At 46.1% G+C, this 17,684-nt stretch overlaps 1 protein-coding gene across 4 annotated transcripts in view; it reads left to right on the plus strand.

Moving 5' to 3' along the window:
• The window catches only part of PALM2AKAP2 (PALM2 and AKAP2 fusion), a gene marked incomplete at its 3' end in the record, with an annotated part of 333,400 nt that overhangs the window by 72,562 nt on the left and 243,154 nt on the right, over positions 1-17,684 (plus strand). For all 4 annotated transcript variants that reach the window (XM_080819613.1, XM_080819614.1, XM_080819615.1 and 1 more), the window contains one exon: positions 4,224-4,354. In XM_080819613.1, the coding sequence (XP_080675739.1) occupies positions 4,224-4,354 (131 nt within the window). The remainder of the gene's footprint in view (positions 1-4,223; positions 4,355-17,684) is intronic.

Raw genomic sequence — 17,684 nt, forward strand, 5'->3', positions numbered from 1 at the left:
GCAGGTAGAGGGTGAGGGGGAAGCAGGCTCCCTGCTGAGCAGAGAGCCCAATGAGGGGCTCCATCCCAGGACCCTGAGATCATGAGCTGAGCTGAAGTCAGAGGCTCAACCCACTGAGCCACCCAGGCGCCCCCAGAACTTGGTTTCTTCTATCAGAAGTCTTGGTTTGGCTTCTGTGTGGACTGAAATCATGTAACAAAAACTCAATACCAAACCAAGATCTCACCGGGAGTCAATGGGGAGGAGTGATAAGAATTACCATCATCATTATCATCATCATCATCATCACCACTCGATACCGTGGCTTCAAATATCATTTATGTATCAATGACTCCCAAATGGATGTCTCCATTTCCAATGACCCCTGAACTCCATGCTCCTGTATTCAGCTGTTTTCCTGACGTGTCCACTTGAATGTGTCACTTCCATTTATAAGCCTCTCAAGCTTATCCTGCCCTAAATGGAAATTTCCGTTTTCTGCTGTTCTAGCCTTTGTTCTTCCTCTAGTCTTTCCAGTCTAGTGAGGATACCACCATCCACCCTTTTGCTCAAACCAAATATCTATGTTGCCTTTAATCCCACCCTGTCTCTCACCCCCCACATCTCACCTGTCAGTAAGTCATGTTGACTCTCCCCCTGAAGTACACCCCGTGCCTTCCATTTCTTCTGCTGCTCCAACGTTTCAAGCTGGCACACTCTGCCACCTGGTGACGTAATAGAATCCAATCACTTACACTTCTTAATCCTGTCCCTTCCAAACTCTTCTCTTCCTACGGTGCTTAGGACAAATGCCAAACTCCTTAGCAAGTCTGCAGGACCCCACCAACTCTGGCCCCTGCACTCCTCTCCATCTCCAACTTGTTCTCCCCTCCCTTCCCCATCCCCCACTCACTGTGGTCCCGCCACTTGGGCATTCTGTCTGGTCCACAAACGCACTAAACTCTGTCCCACATCTGGGCTGTTACATTTGCCAGTCTCTCCCCACGAATGTCCCTTCCTTGGATCTCAGATCTCAGATCTCAGCTCAAGTGTTCAAGTACTCACAGGGACTTTTCCCCCCTAAAGTGTCCTCTGTCTGTCCCTGTTTGTCATATTGTCCTGCCTACCTCCTGCTGTGCATGTTTCACAGTCTGAAATTATCTCACATCGTTGTTTATTGGGACAAAAGCTCAGTGACACTGAGGACTTGCCCGTCATCCAGAGCGGTGTCTTCAGGACCTGGCAGAGTGTCTGGGGGAATGGATGGGGACACCACTGTTCCTGAGATGGGGATGCAGAGAGATGGCTGGGTGGAAGGATGATGAGCTCCTTTTTGGGTCAGGGTTTGGCTAGCCGGTGGGAAAGCTTATGCATTCTCCAGGTGCTTGAATAGTCACGGGTTCTTATGCGGGGCTATTCAAATTGTGGACCTTGGACCAGGACCATTAATGACAGCATCACGTGGGAGCTTATTAAAATTCATATTCTTAGGCCTTACCTTAAACTTCAAGAATCAACATCTTGGGGGAGGGGAGGTGGGAATCTGTGCTTCTGCGAGCTCTCCTGTAAGCCTTACGCATACTTCCTTTGTCTTGACTCTTCATGGTTGCATCTCCTTGACCAAAGTGAAGTTTGACCGTTCTTCACTCCTATAAGCCAGGGTATAGTTTTTTGGTATATGCCGTTTGGAAAAAAAAAAATTTTTTTTATTTTTAGTGTTCACTTCTGCATGCTCTGCTTGTCACTTAATTCTGAAACTCTCGGGCACCCAATAAGGACCAGAACAGTAGGGGGAAACGGGTGCTTTCGATGGGCGTGTGTGAAAAGCACATACAAGTGCATTCTAGTCCGAGGCCATAACACCACTGACCCTTAGAGACAATAGGAAGTGATCTGGTGGAGGTTAAGGGAACCTTTGGTGGTAAACGTATTTGAATTGGTGGTCTGCCCATGCAACATCAGGGCCAAGTGGAAAAAAATCAACTTTGCTTTTTTATTTTTGTAACGTCCAAACACTTCTGTGAAACACACTTCTCTGAGACCAGGCCCGCTGTCTTGTTCTGTTAGAGTCTCTCTTCTTGGTTCCAGCTGTTGGGGATGTTTTGGTGACATCACTCACTGCCTTATCCAGAGAAGAGACAGATGTGAGGGCACATGTGCTCTCGGCGCTCGTGGTCACCAGGCTGCTCTTGTCAGAAGTATTGATGGATGGCTAGGACTCAGTCAGCCGGAAATGAGTGATTAGACCCTTTCCTTGGTGGCAGGGGGGGCACAGTGCGAAGGAGGGCAGACAGAACATTCCCAGGAGCAGCCACTGGGTCACGTCTCTAGAAGCCCTGGCTCTAGAGCATCCCTCCTGGGGCAGAGAAAACTGGGTCTATCCAAGGCTGCCTTTCCAGAATGTCCAGTCAAAATGGACTCAAAAACTCCATTCAGAAGTGTAGGAATTCGAGCCATTGGAACCTTCCCCTCTGCATCCGGCAGGGGCTTCATAGCCCTGCGTAGCTGCGGGATTTCTCAATAGAGTGGTGAATCAGAACCGTTAATGAATTCTTATGTTACTAAATGTTGGTAATTTTTAATAACTCATTTTATAGCTTCATCATAAGTAGCTCTTGTTCCTTAACCTCAAGACAAATGTGAACCTCTGGAATTGTCTACCTTTTGCTTATGAGAGTTGTAGAAAGCAAACTGCAGTGAGTGTGAGTTCTGGGTCTACAATATTGGAGATACTCCACTCTCTCATTTCTGTACGTCATATTTAATTGGCTCCAAGCCATGCATAACCTGGCTCTTAGTCATTATAAGGGGTTCCTTTCCTTTACCTTGCTCAGCCTGCTTGAGGAGGTCTGATGGAGATTCTGATGGAGGTGATGCCGGGAGCCAGGGAACCCAGGGCTTACCCTATGCTTACACTATGTTTACACTATGTTGACTGGCTTCATAGCCATTATGGGACCAGGGAAAAACTGGTCACATGCCCTGCTTTGGGGGCACCCTTACAGCCTTCCAGGACCACCAACCTGACCGGGAACACTCAGCCATGATGCCCAGGGTCCAGCCTCTACAAACATCTAATAGCCACCATTTGCCATCTAGGCACCACGTAATGAAAACCCAAATCAAAAATCCTCTCCCACACCTTCCTCACCTTGCTCTTTGTTTTAGGGAGTTTCAGCCTGCCTTTCTTTTGAGCTGTTTTCATTTCCCTTGTCAAAGCAGTAATGGCTCCCTCCTTGCCATTGCCTGAAACTCAAAACCTTTTTATTTTGGGGGGGCACCTGGGTGGCTCAGTCAGTTAAGCATCCAATTCTTTTTTTTTTTTTAAAGATTTTATTTTTTTATTTGACAGACAGAGATTGCAACTAGGCAGAGAGACAGGCAGAGAGAGAGGCAGAGAGAGAGGGGGAAGCAGGCTCCCCGTGGAGCAGAGAGCCCGATGCGGGGCTCGATCCCAGGACCCTGGGATCATGACCCGAGCCGAAGGCAGAGGCTTTAACCCACTGAGCCACCCAGGCGCCCCAAGCATCCAATTCTTGATCTCAGCTCAGGTCTTGATCTCAGGGTTGAACGTAAGCCCCACACTGGGCTCCTCCCAAGCCTACTAAAAACAAACCAAAAAAACCCCACCTTTTTATTTCACTCCACAACATATTAGTAACTGATGCAAATGGAGTACGTGATTTTAATACCATTTGGAGACCACTGCTGAGGATGGTTGGGAGTCATTAAAAAGCTTCTAAGAAGTATGACATAATCTTTTTTTTTAAAACACTTTAAGATGGACGCAATATCTGGTGATCTTAAATTATATAATGAAATTGCAGTTGCACAGAAAAAATGCCCTTATGTTTTAGAGATTCATACTGAAATACTTTCGGGTGAAATGTCACGATGCTTGTTATTTCCTTTAAAGTGCTTTGGTAAAGAACTTGTGGGAAATTCGGCAAACTGTTTATAATTGTAAAGCTAGGTGAGTTACACGGACATTCATTATCCTGTTTCCTGTTTTTCTGTATGTTCTCAAAAGCTTTTTATAGTCGGAAATGCAGAAATAAATCCCGCTGGTGGATCTCTAGGGGTTGGGCCTGGGGGAGGTGGGGAGCCAAGTCAGAGAGGAGGCGAAGGCAGCAATTCAGGTGACCACTGACGAGGGGCGGAGCTCAAACCGAGGCACCGCGGCACCGAGAAGGCTGTGGACGGAAAGGTATCATCTAGTCTGTTCTCTTCCCTCATTCCCACAGTCCAAAGTGCTTCGGGAAAAATGGCTGCTGCAGGGTATCCCCGCCGGAACTGCCGAAGAGGAGGAAGCCAGGAGGCGGCAGTCTGAGGAGGATGAGTTCCGAGTCAAACAGCTGGAAGATAACATCCAGAGGTAGGTGGTTCCCAGCGCCAGCGCCCACCCCTGCCCCTCCCGCCCTGGGGTCTTGCAGTGCAGTAACCGCCACTGTCCTCTAGGGGGCCCTTCTCAGTACCAGCCCCTTTGCCCAGAGCTTGGGAATTCTCTTCCTAAAAACAGAGTACATTGGAAAAAAAAACAGAAAACAAAAAACAACAGAGTACACTGGTATCGTTTAAACGTTTCCAGATAAACCCGAGTTACTACTCTGAGTACTAATTACTGTGGGGTCTGCTATCGGTACAGTGATGTTTTCCTGGAACAGTGAGGTGTTGGAAGCAGCTCGCCCCTTCAGTAAATGCCCACCTTTTGAGTTCTTCCACCAGCTTTTGTCTTTTTCCTCCTCTGAGTCAGGCTGTTAGCTGTTGTTGCTGCTGTAGTGGGTCTCTTTCCTACATTTGATCAATCTGAAGTGGGAAACAGTAGCCAGGGGTCTGAGAACGAGAGACGTGCCGAATGAGGTATCACTGTGAGTTACGTGCCTGAGCTCTAAAATTAACGTTGTACTGTCTGCTTGCGCTGCTCAGAGGGTGAGTTGGGTTCCTTTATGGTTCTCAGCCAGGTTCTGAACATTTCCGTCTGGGAGATAAGTGCCCTTCCTGTGGCCAGTGGTTGGCCAGGCTCACACAGAAACAAAAACATAGGTTCATACTTGAAAACTGTAGTCATACCAGGTCGCAAGACACCTAGCCAGAGATAAGAGAGGGGGGTGGAAAGTGGTGATCAGAGATGCCTTAGAACCAAACCTCCCTATCCATCGCATCCTACCAAACCCTGCCTTAAATCTCAGCCTCAAGAGCTTCATCTCTTTCTCCTGAGGGTGCAAGCTTGTTTAGAAGACAGGGCAAGAGCTTCTTCACTACCAGCCTATAAACCCAAGCATGTATGAGGACTGTGAGAGTCCCTGGGGACTCCAGTACTGTTACCAGAGGGAAATCAGACTGGCCATAAGCCCTAAAAGCCTGGGTCCCCATTTGTTCGGGCTCTCATGTCCCTTGAAGTGTTCTCAAGAGCAGCTTAGCTAAATTTTGCTTATAGAGGAAATTTGCTGAGAAAAAGTTTGTATACGATGTACATATGTGCATATACACACATAATGTATGTGTATGGGAATATGTATATATGTGTACATACACGTGTGAATGTGTGCTCACAAACATGTATGTGAATGTGTATACATATGCACATACATCATGTGAATGTGTATGCATGCACATGCATTATTGAACACGTGTATGGAAATATGCCTGTGTACATGCAAGTGAATATGTATACATGTGTGCGTGCACATTCATGCAAATATGTATGCATGTGGATATGTGTGCATATGTAACTGTGCGCACGTGCACACATGCACAACACGTGTGTGGATGTGGATGTGCATGTGTGCGTTTACACATGTGTGTATACATGTGCATATTCTCATACATATATGAATGCCCACTTGCTTGTTATACACATGCATGTGAATATGGATACATATATATACACACATGCATGTGTGTGAATATAGATACATATGTGCACACACATGTATATGAATATATATGTCCTGTGTACACATACATGTGTGTGGGCATTATGCATGTATGTGTCTATGTACACCCACTTTTTTTTTTAGCATACAAAGGGTAAAGGCTAAACTATTACCAGCCATTTTAGATAGATAGATCTATACATGTCATTAGAAGAAGAAAATCTTAGTCCTGGGAAGACGGCATCAAGCTTGTGAAGACAAGTGCCTCTAGGAAGTAGGAAAGCTCTCCTGTTGGAGCCCAGAGGTAGGAAGGGGAGGGGCAGGAGCAAATCACTCAGCGTCCTGAGCCTCGGGAGTTCTTCTCCTCCGAAGTGGCTCAGCTGGGCTGTGTCTTAGACAAGATAAGGGAGCCAAGGATTATTGAAACCATAGACGGTAGGTTGGGGAGAAAGAGGCTGCTCAAAGAAGTGGTTTTACAGGAAGTCTCGGAAGTTCAAGTCCATGGTGCTCTCAGTTGCAGGTGACCATGGATATAATACAGCAGCACCGCTTTGTCTCTACTCTCATTAGAAGTTCCGTCGTCTTCGTTTCTCTCTCTCACTGGCTTTATATACTCACGACAGATGGGTCTGGCGCCGAGCAGAAACTCCCCACCTATTTGTTGAATGAAGAATTGGGACCTGGAAGGCCACGGATTGGGGGACCCCTGCCTGGCAGAGGAATCCTGGAAGATTATTCTCCAGGCTAACTTCATCCTAGGAGCCCCGTGGCCTGAGCACAGTCTGTTCACTACCGTAGATGCGAAGGGAGGCAGGGTACACACTGATGGGCAGAAAATTTTGTTTAAAATCATTTTTCAAACACTGGGTATCTTTTCTCACTGAGGCTGAACCTGTTCATTCATTTCATCCATTAGGTGTCATAGAAGGAAGGCAGAAAGGATTTGGAAGATAGGATAAAATTGGGCCTGTGACCTTTTCTGTGTGTGTGCGTGCATGCGTGCGTGCGTGTGTTTTAATGGCATTAGAAAACGTGGTCTTCCCACCAAACTCTCAGTTTGACTTTGGCCTGCGTACACGTAGACCATTATTCCGGCCTCACAAGTGGTAACCCTTACCTGTGAGATGAGCCATTACATGGAGGGAGAATCTTAAATCGAGACTCAGTTCGGGCTAAATTGACCCCCAGAGCAAGGCATAAGAGTTCAGGGCTGGTTTAACGTTCACGCGGGCATCCCCATAGTCGGAAAAATAAGGAGCATCTCTTCCTATCTTTTGAGTCAACAGAATAAAGAGCTCGCGGATGTATGCAGGCAATCTCTCGGAGCTCACCACAGACACAGATAGCTGAGCCAGAAGGGGAGAAATCACAGCAGCCTAAAGGGCTGGGGACGCGGGTGCTTATTAGGCCTGGATTCAGGGCGCATGTCCTTCCGGCACAGTGATGGCTCAGCCTGGCAGTGGCCATTTGCTGGGGGTTGAGCTCTGTTCCCTGGAGCTGCTTTTCTGTAGGAGCAGGGCTGCCGCTGGGCGTCATTTCTTCCTCAGGGGCTCTGGAGGAAGGAGCTGCTTCCTGGAAGTCGGTTTCTGCTTTTCCTCATCTTACTCGCAACTGCTCTGTTGCACGTTAGCGTCTTCAGGGTCCTGTGCCAAGGGAAGAAAGGAGCTGTCCTGCTTTTTCCCCTGGGGAACCCTGAGCCCCCTCGGCTGCTTTCCTTAGTCAGGCCTGGTGTCGTTCGCTCTCACAGTCCTAGAGCCGCTAGAACAGCCCTAAAGGCTCGTTGGAAGCACGGGCATCCTGCAGTCTTATGGTTTGTGGGGTTGGGCCGTTCTGGTTCTGCTCATTTGGGCTGAGCTCAGCTAGGTGACGCCTGGGCATAGGTTGGACGAGTCTGTGCTTTCTTCCCCCGGCACTAATGAGCTGACCATGACTGTTTCCTTTTACGGCAATGGCAGAGGAGCCAGAGGACTGAGAGGAAACAGAACTGTCCATATGGTATTAGCCCCAGCAAGTCACGGCCACCCCCAACATCAAGGCGGGGAGACTGTCCGCTTTTAGTGGAAGGAACTTTAGAATTGTGTGGCACAGGGCACAGATACAGGGAGGGGTGAGAATGGGGGCTCATAATCACTCTTCCAGAAGCGTGATTGTTCAAGAGAGACCTGCAAGCATTAGGGAAAATATAAAAATATAGAAAAGTGAATTCATGAGGAGGAAGATGAGCTAAAATTTTACAGCTTGAGAATTCAGAGGGACAGAGAGAAGAGAATGCGAGAAAACAGAAGTGGCTTTGAGATCAGATTCAGAATCTAATCTTTATATAACCGGAATCCCGGACATTGACACCAGATCAAATGCAGAACCACTAAATAAAGGAATTCTAAAGGGAATTTTCTTTGTTTGAAGCAGAATATCAATCTTTAGATCTTTAGATTTGAGTCCACTAATCTAAGTCACTCCTGAGTATAAAATAAATTCTCCTAAAGAGGTACGCGTGGGGCATCTGGGTGGCTTAGCTGGTTAAGCGTCCAACTCTGGATTTCAGCTCAGGTCACGATCTCAGGCTTGTGAGATCGAGCCACGTGTCGGGCTCCATGCTGTGTGTGGAACCTGCTTAAGATTCCCTCTCCCTCTCCCTGGGTCCTGCCTCCCCTGACTCACTCTCTCTCAATACATACATACGTACATACATACATAGCTACGTACGTATGTACGTACATGCGTACGTACATACATACGGAAACTGTTTTCAAACCATAAAGTAGATTAGTACCATTGTGTCCCAAAGGTATTTTAGTCCCTGCTGGTGAACCAAGAGTAGCTTGAAGAACTTGAAGGAGCAATAGAGAATAGTAATCAAAGAGCATGTGTACAAGGAAAGATTAAGGAAAATCGGTAGTGTTTAAGTTTGGAAAAAGAAAAGGTAATAGCACCCTAACTCAGAACCTCATTCTGAATATGTCTGAATATTTCATTAATAGTAAATAAATTAATATGAATTCTTGAAGTCTGAATGTAATGAAGACTTCACATAAAGCACGAGAATTTGCACTTAAATGTTTCTCTTTCCTTAGATATCTTCAGGAAGAAAGAGTATGGCCACATTTCCATTTCTGAGTCTACAGTTCTTTATTGTGTCAGCAGTCATGCAACAAATTCCAGGTTCCCCGGCATGGTTTTTATAAAAGTGTTATTTGGAAATTGGTGGTTGTTTGGAACGAAGAATGTTCTCTCTCTTCCACGACTGTTAGATGTGGTGCTTAGATTTTGAAGGCGGCACGGATTAGATTTTGAAGAGGGGCAGAGGGAGGGAGGAAGGAACTAGACTATAAAATCCTGGGCCTTAGAATTACCTGGGAAGCTTTTTTTTTTTTTTTTTAAATATAGGTTCCCAGGACTTATTCCAGAAAATTTGGATCCAGTGACCCAGGTGAGGAGCCCTGGAATTTTTTTTTTTTTAAAGAGTGTTCCTGATCATCTCCGCAGAGCATAGTCAAGTTCAAGAAAGATTGCTGTAAAGGGAAAAAGAATAGAACACAAATAAAATGTAATTCGCTAAGAGCACAACAGAACTGCAGTGGGAGAAGAAAGAGAGGACTGGTCCCTACAGTGGATAAACAGATGGTTTTGTTGTTGTTTGTTTGTTTGTTTGTTTTTTGCACAACTTTTCCCTGGACAATGTCAGGATAGCCCAGTCTATTTTTTTTTTCTTCAAAATTTATTTATTTGACAGACAGAGATCACAAGTAAGGAGAGAGGCAGGCAGAGGGAGAGGAAGGGAAGCAGGCTCCCTGCTGAGCAGAGAGCCCGATTCGGGGCTTGATCCCAGGACCCTGAGATCATGACCTGAGCTGAAGGCAGAGGCTTTAACCCACTGAGCCACCCAGGTGCCCCCCAGTCTGTTGGTTTTATTCTTGGCTCTCTAGAAAGCAAAAATGGTCAGCATTGTTGAGAGCAAAATCTGTACAATGATCTCTTTTTTATTTTTTTAATTTCAAATGTCATATCTTCTGAGCACTTTATTTCCTACTGGAGTGCCAAATTGAGAAAGCCCAAAGGATTGTTTCTGGCTTGAGCCCATGGTCAACTGCCCTCTTTGTTGTCACTGAGTGTGAAGGGACCACATGCGGACCTCACATTTATACTCTTGGAGAATCCTGGCAATTAGATCCACGCTGGCCTTGTCAACTTCACATCTGCTCTAGTCCACGAGTCTTGCTGCTTGCCCTGTGATTTTCCCACTTAAGAGTCTCTTTCTGATTTCATCAGGTTTTATTCATATGTTTGAAATACGGTGTTCTAGTGCTCGCTTCGGCAGCACATACGCAGAAATGGAATGATCCAGAGAAGATTAACGTGCCCTCTGCACAAGGATGGCGCTGAAATTCATGAAGCTTTGAAATACAGTGTTCTTAACTTTCTCTGACTAGTGAGAAATTTGGGAGAACTATGTCCCCCCCCCCCGCACCTTGGAATTACCCCCGTGAAGAGGAGAAACTACAGCGAGTAGTAAATGAAACGGGGACAAGCTGTTGTAAAGCCAGGGTGTTAATTCTAGCTCTGTTGTTAACTTGCTGTGTGACTCTGGGCAAGGCTCTTGCTCTCTCTGGTCTCGGTGTCCTCATCTTCTCAGTGAAGATTCTGAGGGTCTTCCAGCTCTGGTTTTCTGAGAGTCTTGAATTTGGGAAATTGAATAGAGATCCCTTTTCTGAGCAAATACACCTGTGTGGAGAAATGCTACTGTGGTGGGAGGAAGTGTTTGTGACAACAGGCTAGAACTGGGGAGAGAGGTGAAGTTCTCAGGAGACAAAAGCCCCATGTGTGAATCACTGACTCATCACCACAATGACTGATTCATCTGATCAGCTGTCAGTTCTAAAATATGTCCCATCAAATATTGATTGAATAAAATGTTGAAGTCCCAGCTGCTCACCTAGAGAGGGACATTGTAGCTTTTTAGAAAGAAAGTTCAAAATCCAAGTGGACTGGCTCTTTCTGCTTCTGATTTAAGATTCTCGGAGTGCTTCCGTTGGTCTCCGAACAAATTCGGATGCCAGAATTCACTTAGTTTTCCACATTCTTGAGAGGCTCAAAGCAGAAGACTGGAGACATTAGGCAGAAGCATGTGTGTCTTACATGTTGGGATTTTGGCAATGAACGGGATGACAGGCATCCACAAATAACTGTTCTAGAAAAGGCAACCACAGAAATGTTCATTGGAATCACAAAGGATACTTGCTTGGGATTCATTCTGTCCTTCCTGCTATTTTTGACTCTATGGTGCACTGTTCTTCCGCAGAAGGGTACAGAGTAGAGAACGCTCACACAGGTGGTCCCCATCTGTGCTCTCCCAGCCCGCAGCCCTGCCCGCACAGCCACATCTGGCAATCCAGCCCTGTTCTCCTCTCATTCTCTATGTTCTACTATAAACCATAGAGTGATGCAGTGCCATCACTGTACCATCTCATACTCATTGGTCTCTTAATCACTTCTGGGTCTCTAGATTTTTGGCTTCCACTTAATTCATTAATTTTCTTGTGTGTGTCCTCATCCTACTTCCATGAAGCTGTGGTGATGATGATGATGCCCATAATACAGATGGGGGAACTGAGGCTTAGGAGATAAAGTAACTTGTTTCCCCAAACGACCCCATTAATAAGTGGAAAAGTGAGGGGTTGGCTTCGTTGGTAGGTAGAGCACGTGACTCTTGATCTCAGGGTCTTGACTTCAAGAGCCATGCTGGGCATAGACCTTAGTCTAAAACAACAACAAAAAGAGTGAAAAAGCAATATGTCAACTGGGCTCCGTCTAACCCCAAAGCACGTTCTCAAAAATCTGGACACAGTTATTTTAAGGTCAAAATTTTTGAGACAGGTGGTATCTTGGTCACACTGAAATCACACTGACATTCTCCTCGTGATGCAGCCCTCAGTGTCTCCACAGGAATCAGGATAGCAAATGTGCCCCGACCCCAGAGAGATTGGGCTTGGGGCCATTGAGAGTGGTCACGTGGTTCAGGAGCCTGTGCCTTTAGGTTCGGTCTGGAAGTACAGGCTCCATTTTAGGCTTGGTTCCTTTGTCTCCTTCTGATGCCCTTTACTCCTGAGGGCACTTTCTTGGCTGTAGAAAGCCTAAGTGTCTGCTGCAAACAGTGTGCAGTGACGTCAGGGGCTCCCGGCATATTGATGCAGAACCTGGCCCTTCGAGTCTAACTGACTGGGTTCGAGCCCTAGTTCTGCATTTGCAAGATGTTTGATCTTAGACAAAGTAACTCTCTAGGACTTGAGCCCTGGACCCTGGCCATAGTGAAGCCCATTTGAAGAGTTGTTGTACAGACCATGTGCTTTGTGAAGTACCAAGTACAGTGGGCTGTCAACGAGTAAGAGTAGTGCTTTTGTTGTTTTCTTCTCCATACTTCTGGAACAGGGTTTCTCAGTAGCAGCACTGTTGACGTCTGGGCTGGAGAGTTATTTGTCATGGGGGGGCTGTCCTGCATATTGCAGGATTGTTAGCAGAATCCCTGGCTCCTACCCGGGAGATGCCAGTAGCGCCCTCCACCCCCCCATCTGAAGGTCAGGAATGTCTTCAAGCATTGCTAAGTGTCCCGTGGGGCCCAAATAGCCCCCAGCTGAGAACCACTATGCTAAAGCCTGGAGTTACAGGTGTTGATACGATGATAAAATCACCCCATCAAGGAGCTTCAGAACCTAGAACCGTAAAAAGATGTATGTGACACAAAGGCCGGAGAGAACAGATGCTGGTATGGATATGGAGCAAAGGGAACACTTGTGCACCATTGGTGGGGTTGTAAATTGGTAGAAAACAGTATGAGGGTCACTCAGAAAATTAAAAATAGAACTATCCAAATGATCCAGTGATTCCATTTCTGGAAATATATGCCAAGGATATGAAAACCCAGAAAGATAACCAGGGTGCCCGAGTGGCTCAGTCTGTTAAGCATCTGACTCTTGATGTTGGGTCAGATCATGATCTCAGGGCTGCGAGATCGAGTCCCACATTGGGCTCCATGCTGGGCGTGGATGCTGCTTAAGATTCTCTCCCTTCCTCTTCCTCTTTCTTTCTCTTCCTCTGCCCTTCCCCACCCTCCCCACTTGCATGTATGCATGCACACTCTCTCTCTCTTTAAAAAAAAAAAAAAAAAAAAAAAAAGCTCTTTGCGCCCCCAGGTTCATAGCAGCTCTGTTTATAATAGCCAATTCCTGGAAACAACCTAAGAGTCCATCAGTGGCCAAGTGGATAAAGAAGATGTGATAAACATATATGGAATATTATTCCACAGTGGAATAATATTATTCCAAAATATTATATATAATATTATTGTATTATCAATTACATATTTTATATATAATAATATATTCCAATATATTATTCCAATAATATGGAATATTATTCAGCCATAAAAAATAAAGAAATTATACCCTTTGTGACAACAGAGATAGACCTTGAAGACATTACGCTAAGTGAAATAAGTCAGAGAAAGACAAATACGGTATGATCTCACTTACATGTGGAATCTTCAAACAAACCCACAAAAAAAACAGACAAAACAGAGAAATCCAAACACATCGGAAAAGAGATTAGGCTTGTGGTTACCAGAGGCAGAGGGCGGGGAGGAAGGGGAGATTGCAGGAGGGTGGTCCCAAGGTGCAAACTCACAGCTAAGTAAGTACTGGGATGTAGTGTATGGCGTGATACCCACAGCTAATGCTGCCGCAGGATATACAGGGAAGCTGTGTAGATCCCAAGAGTTTTCACTCTTGGGAGGAAATATCTTTCCTTTTTTCTTCTTTCTTTCCTTTTTATTGTCTGAGAAGATGGATCTTAGCTGAACCTATTGGGTTCAGCTCACTTCACATGAATCTATATGTATCTATACATCAAGCCATCAGGCGGTGCATCTGAAGCTCATACGGTAGCATTTGTCAACTATTTCCCAATAAACCCAGGGGAAAGATTTATGAAGAGAACATTCATGATTTTCAGTGCAGCATGACGGAAGTGTTTCAGGTGCTTGTAGCGGAAGGCTTCTCTCAAGCACGGAACCACGAAAGTCAGTTCTGTGTTAAAAAGAAATGATGGCCTTTTTCTTTTTCTTTTGCATCCAATGCTGCACTGATTTCGCAAAGGCAGTGATTTTATGACAGCTCATAAAACCATAGACCCTTAGAGCATTCGTAATGGAGGTGTAATCTGGATCAACTCCTGTCTGATGCTTGAATTTGCAGTGAACCCAACGAGTGGGAGTCCATTTGTAGTCTCTCCCCAAGGCTGAAAGTGACAGGAGTCTCACTTCCTCACAAAGTAACACCCAAGTCCACATTGGAACAACTCTTACTATTATTACGAAGGATCCTCCTCTGGGATGAAAGTCATGTTCCCTGCCATTTTCACTGGTTCTCTGATCCCTGCTCTCTGGGACCACATCGAAAGGTCCCTGGTCACAGACTCTGAAATGTGAATGCTTATGGTTTGTGGCCAGTTCTGGAAGCTGGGACAAGTCAGGGAGGAAACACTCGTGCAGTCAGCATGTCAGCGTCGCCTGTGTGTAGCTTAGTGGCAGTAGTGGAAACGCCTACTTCCAGGGCCTGCTGTGAAATCCCAGGGCCTGTTGTGAAATATCTTGCCTTCTTTGACTTTCGTGGGCTCCATTATAATTGCCTTATTATTGGTCAGGTAAATTGGGTTAAAGTATCCATAATTATGAAAATAATGGGAGAATTTTGTCCATACACTGAGACCACATGAGAGCCACAACTGGTGGAATACTTGCATTTTCCAGCCCTTAGAACAATTGCCATAATTGAAGACATTGTGCAGAGTCAACTTTCTTGGCAGCTGGCCCCAGGCTTTTTGGTTTCTGAATGCCATGCCTCAGATCTCCCCTCTACAGAAAGTTTCCCCTCTGAAAATCATATTTTTCTGCCCCTGTAGCTGGTAATATGGTCTCTTGTAACCTCTCTGTATTCTTGATGAAACAAAGACATCAAGCGCCCTGTTGACATTTTCCTCCACGGTTTTTACCTACCATGCATTGTGAAGGCAGTGGATGATTGCTTGGATCCTCTTCAGTGAGGGCAGTCTGTGATCTTACAACATGGCATCATGACCGTGGAGTCTGGGGGCTGTAGCCTGGGAGCCATGGGGAGGCAGGCAGGCTCTGACCTGGGCAGGAAGCAGACGTGTGTAGACAGGCTAGTTTGACATTCCACAGCCAGGGCCTGGAGCCAAGTCAGTTTCCTAGGCACACCCCCGCTTTGTAGCCCCCTCTTTTCACAACTGAGGCCCCAAGAGAAGAGTTCAGTGGGTTCAGAGGCTGCTTGAGACTTGTCACAGCAAGTCCTGCGTCCACTGACCTTGCCAGTTTTTCGTTCCCTCACCTCTGCCCTCAAGTTCACTACTGCAGTGAATGGGTCAGGGCATGGACCCACTCCCATTCTAGGGTTGCAGTTCCCTAGCAAACTCATGCCAGGACCTGAGAGGAAACGCCCCCCTTCTTTCTCCTACTCAGAAAACAACTTCTGACGTCAGGGCTTCTTTGGCTCTCTTCCCCACAATGTACGCAGCAGAAGTGGGGACTTCAGGCCAGGGGAGAGGGAAGGGATGAACAGTGATAGGGGAGTTAGGTTGGGGCACATCTATGAGAAGGGATTTGCCTACATCTTCCTTCCTGTCCCTTTTCTGAGAAACTGTTTTTAGCCCATTGGGAGCACATGTGCAGTTATATTTGCAAAATGAATAATTCAGGTTTATTGTGCTCATGGATTCTTATTTTTACTTAAGTATCATTGACACACTTGTTACATTAGTTTCAGGAGCACAACGTGGTGATTCAACTTCTCGATGCCTTATGCTCTGCTCACCTCAATTGTGGCTGCCATCTGTCACCATACGGCACTGTGACAGCTCTGTTGACTATATTCCCTGTGCTGTGCCTTTTATTTTCATGACATAGTCTTTCCATAACTGGAAGCCTATGTCTCCTACGCCCTTTTGCCCATTTTTCCCTCCCCCACCCTTCCCCTCTGGCATCCATCAGTTTGTTCTCTGTATCGATGGGTCTGCTTCTGCTCTTTGTTGTTTGTATTGCGCTCTCGGATTCAAAGTCAAGAATTTGAGCAGAGAACAGTGGGGATGACTTGTCTCTGCTCATTGGGGGCCTCAGCGTGTGGGACCTCAGTCGCCAATGGCTGGGGGTGACTCAAGGAGCTGTGTGCTGAAATCACCTGGGGACTTCTTCAATTGCGTGTCTAGGGCCTGAGCTAGAGTGACCCAAAGATTGGGACTAATATCTGAGGCCCCTCCACAGGCATAGCCTTCTCAGCACACAGCAGCTAGGTTCTGACAGGGAGCCCAGGGGGCAGTGTCTGGAGAGCGAGCATTGCAAGGGACCCAGATGGAAACTGCAAGATGTCTTCTGTCTTGGCCCTTTGGAAGTCACATAGCATTGCCTTTTCTGTATCAGAAAAGGCAATGCTATGTTTCACCTGAGCCGATAAAGCCAGCTCAGACTCAAAGAGAGGGAAATTAGACTCTACTTCTTTTTTTTTTTTTTTTCAGAGAGCATCATTCAACTAACCTCTTTCATGTAGAAGTGGTTTTTAAAATATTTATTTAAATTCTATTTAGTGAACATATACTGTATTGTCAGTTTCAGGGATGCAATTTAGTGATTCATCATTTGCATACAACACCCAGTGCTCATTATAGCAAGTGCCTGTCACCCAGTTATCCCCTCCCCCCTCTCCTCCCTGCCAACAACCCTCAGTTGCTCCCTAGAATTCAGAGTTTCTTAAGGTTTGTCTCCCTCTCTTTTCATCTTATTTTATTTTTCCTCTCCTTCTCCTATGCTCACCTGTTTTGTTTCTTAAATTCCGCATGTAAGTGAAATCATATGGTATTTGTCTTTCTCTGACTGATTTATTTCACTCACCGTAACACCCTCTAGTTCCATCCACGTTGTTGCAAATGGCAAGATTTCATTAGACTCTGTTTCTTGATGGTGGCGGGCCACCACTTGGAAAGACACCGGGTGGATTCCAGCCTGCTTTGCTCCCTCAGCGGATGTCCTTGGGCAGAAACAAGCTGGATGAACATGCACGGTGGCCCCGGCCTCTTGTTGGTCTCCACACAGCCCCTTCTTATTGGTCATTGGGGTATTACCAGTCTCCCCCCTTCTCACATGATCTCGAGTAAGTCCAGACAAGATGGACATGAAGCTTTTTACAGGCAGCTGGGGAACACAGAATCATATATGGGAACCATCAATTGCACGGTGGTGGGAAAGGTCTGATCATGGAAGTTCAGAAGGTTCTAGAGGAGCATATAAGGGGAGGGTACTTCACACTCAGGTTAGGGAGTGCAGGTAAGACTTCTTAGTGAAGGAGATGTTCGAGGAGAAATGCTTTTCAGGTATTAGACAAGTGATTTTCTCTTTTTCCATCCTATCCCTTTCCATTCCATTCTGTTGGTTCTTAGCCAGGATGTAAATTCTATGAGAACAAGGACTTTATTGGTTGCCTCCTATATTAGTTTTCTGAGGCTGCTATAACAAATGACTACAAACTTGGTGGCTTAAGACAACAGAAACTTATTTGCTAACCATTCTAAAGGCCAGAAGTCCAAAATCAGGGTGTCTGCAGGGCTGTGCTCCCTCCAGAATCTCTAAGGGAGGAGCCTTTCTTGTCTCGTCCAGTTTCCAGAGGCTCCAGGTGAGCCGTGGCTTGTGGCTGTGTCCCTCCTGTCCCTGCCTCTGTCTTGTATGGCCTTGTCTTCTCCCTATGTTTCCTCTTCTTTTGCCTCTTGTAAGGA

The sequence above is a fragment of the Martes martes genome (assembly GCF_963455335.1).
Source record: "Martes martes genome assembly, chromosome: 12".
In the NCBI taxonomy this organism is placed as follows: domain Eukaryota; kingdom Metazoa; phylum Chordata; class Mammalia; order Carnivora; family Mustelidae; genus Martes; species Martes martes.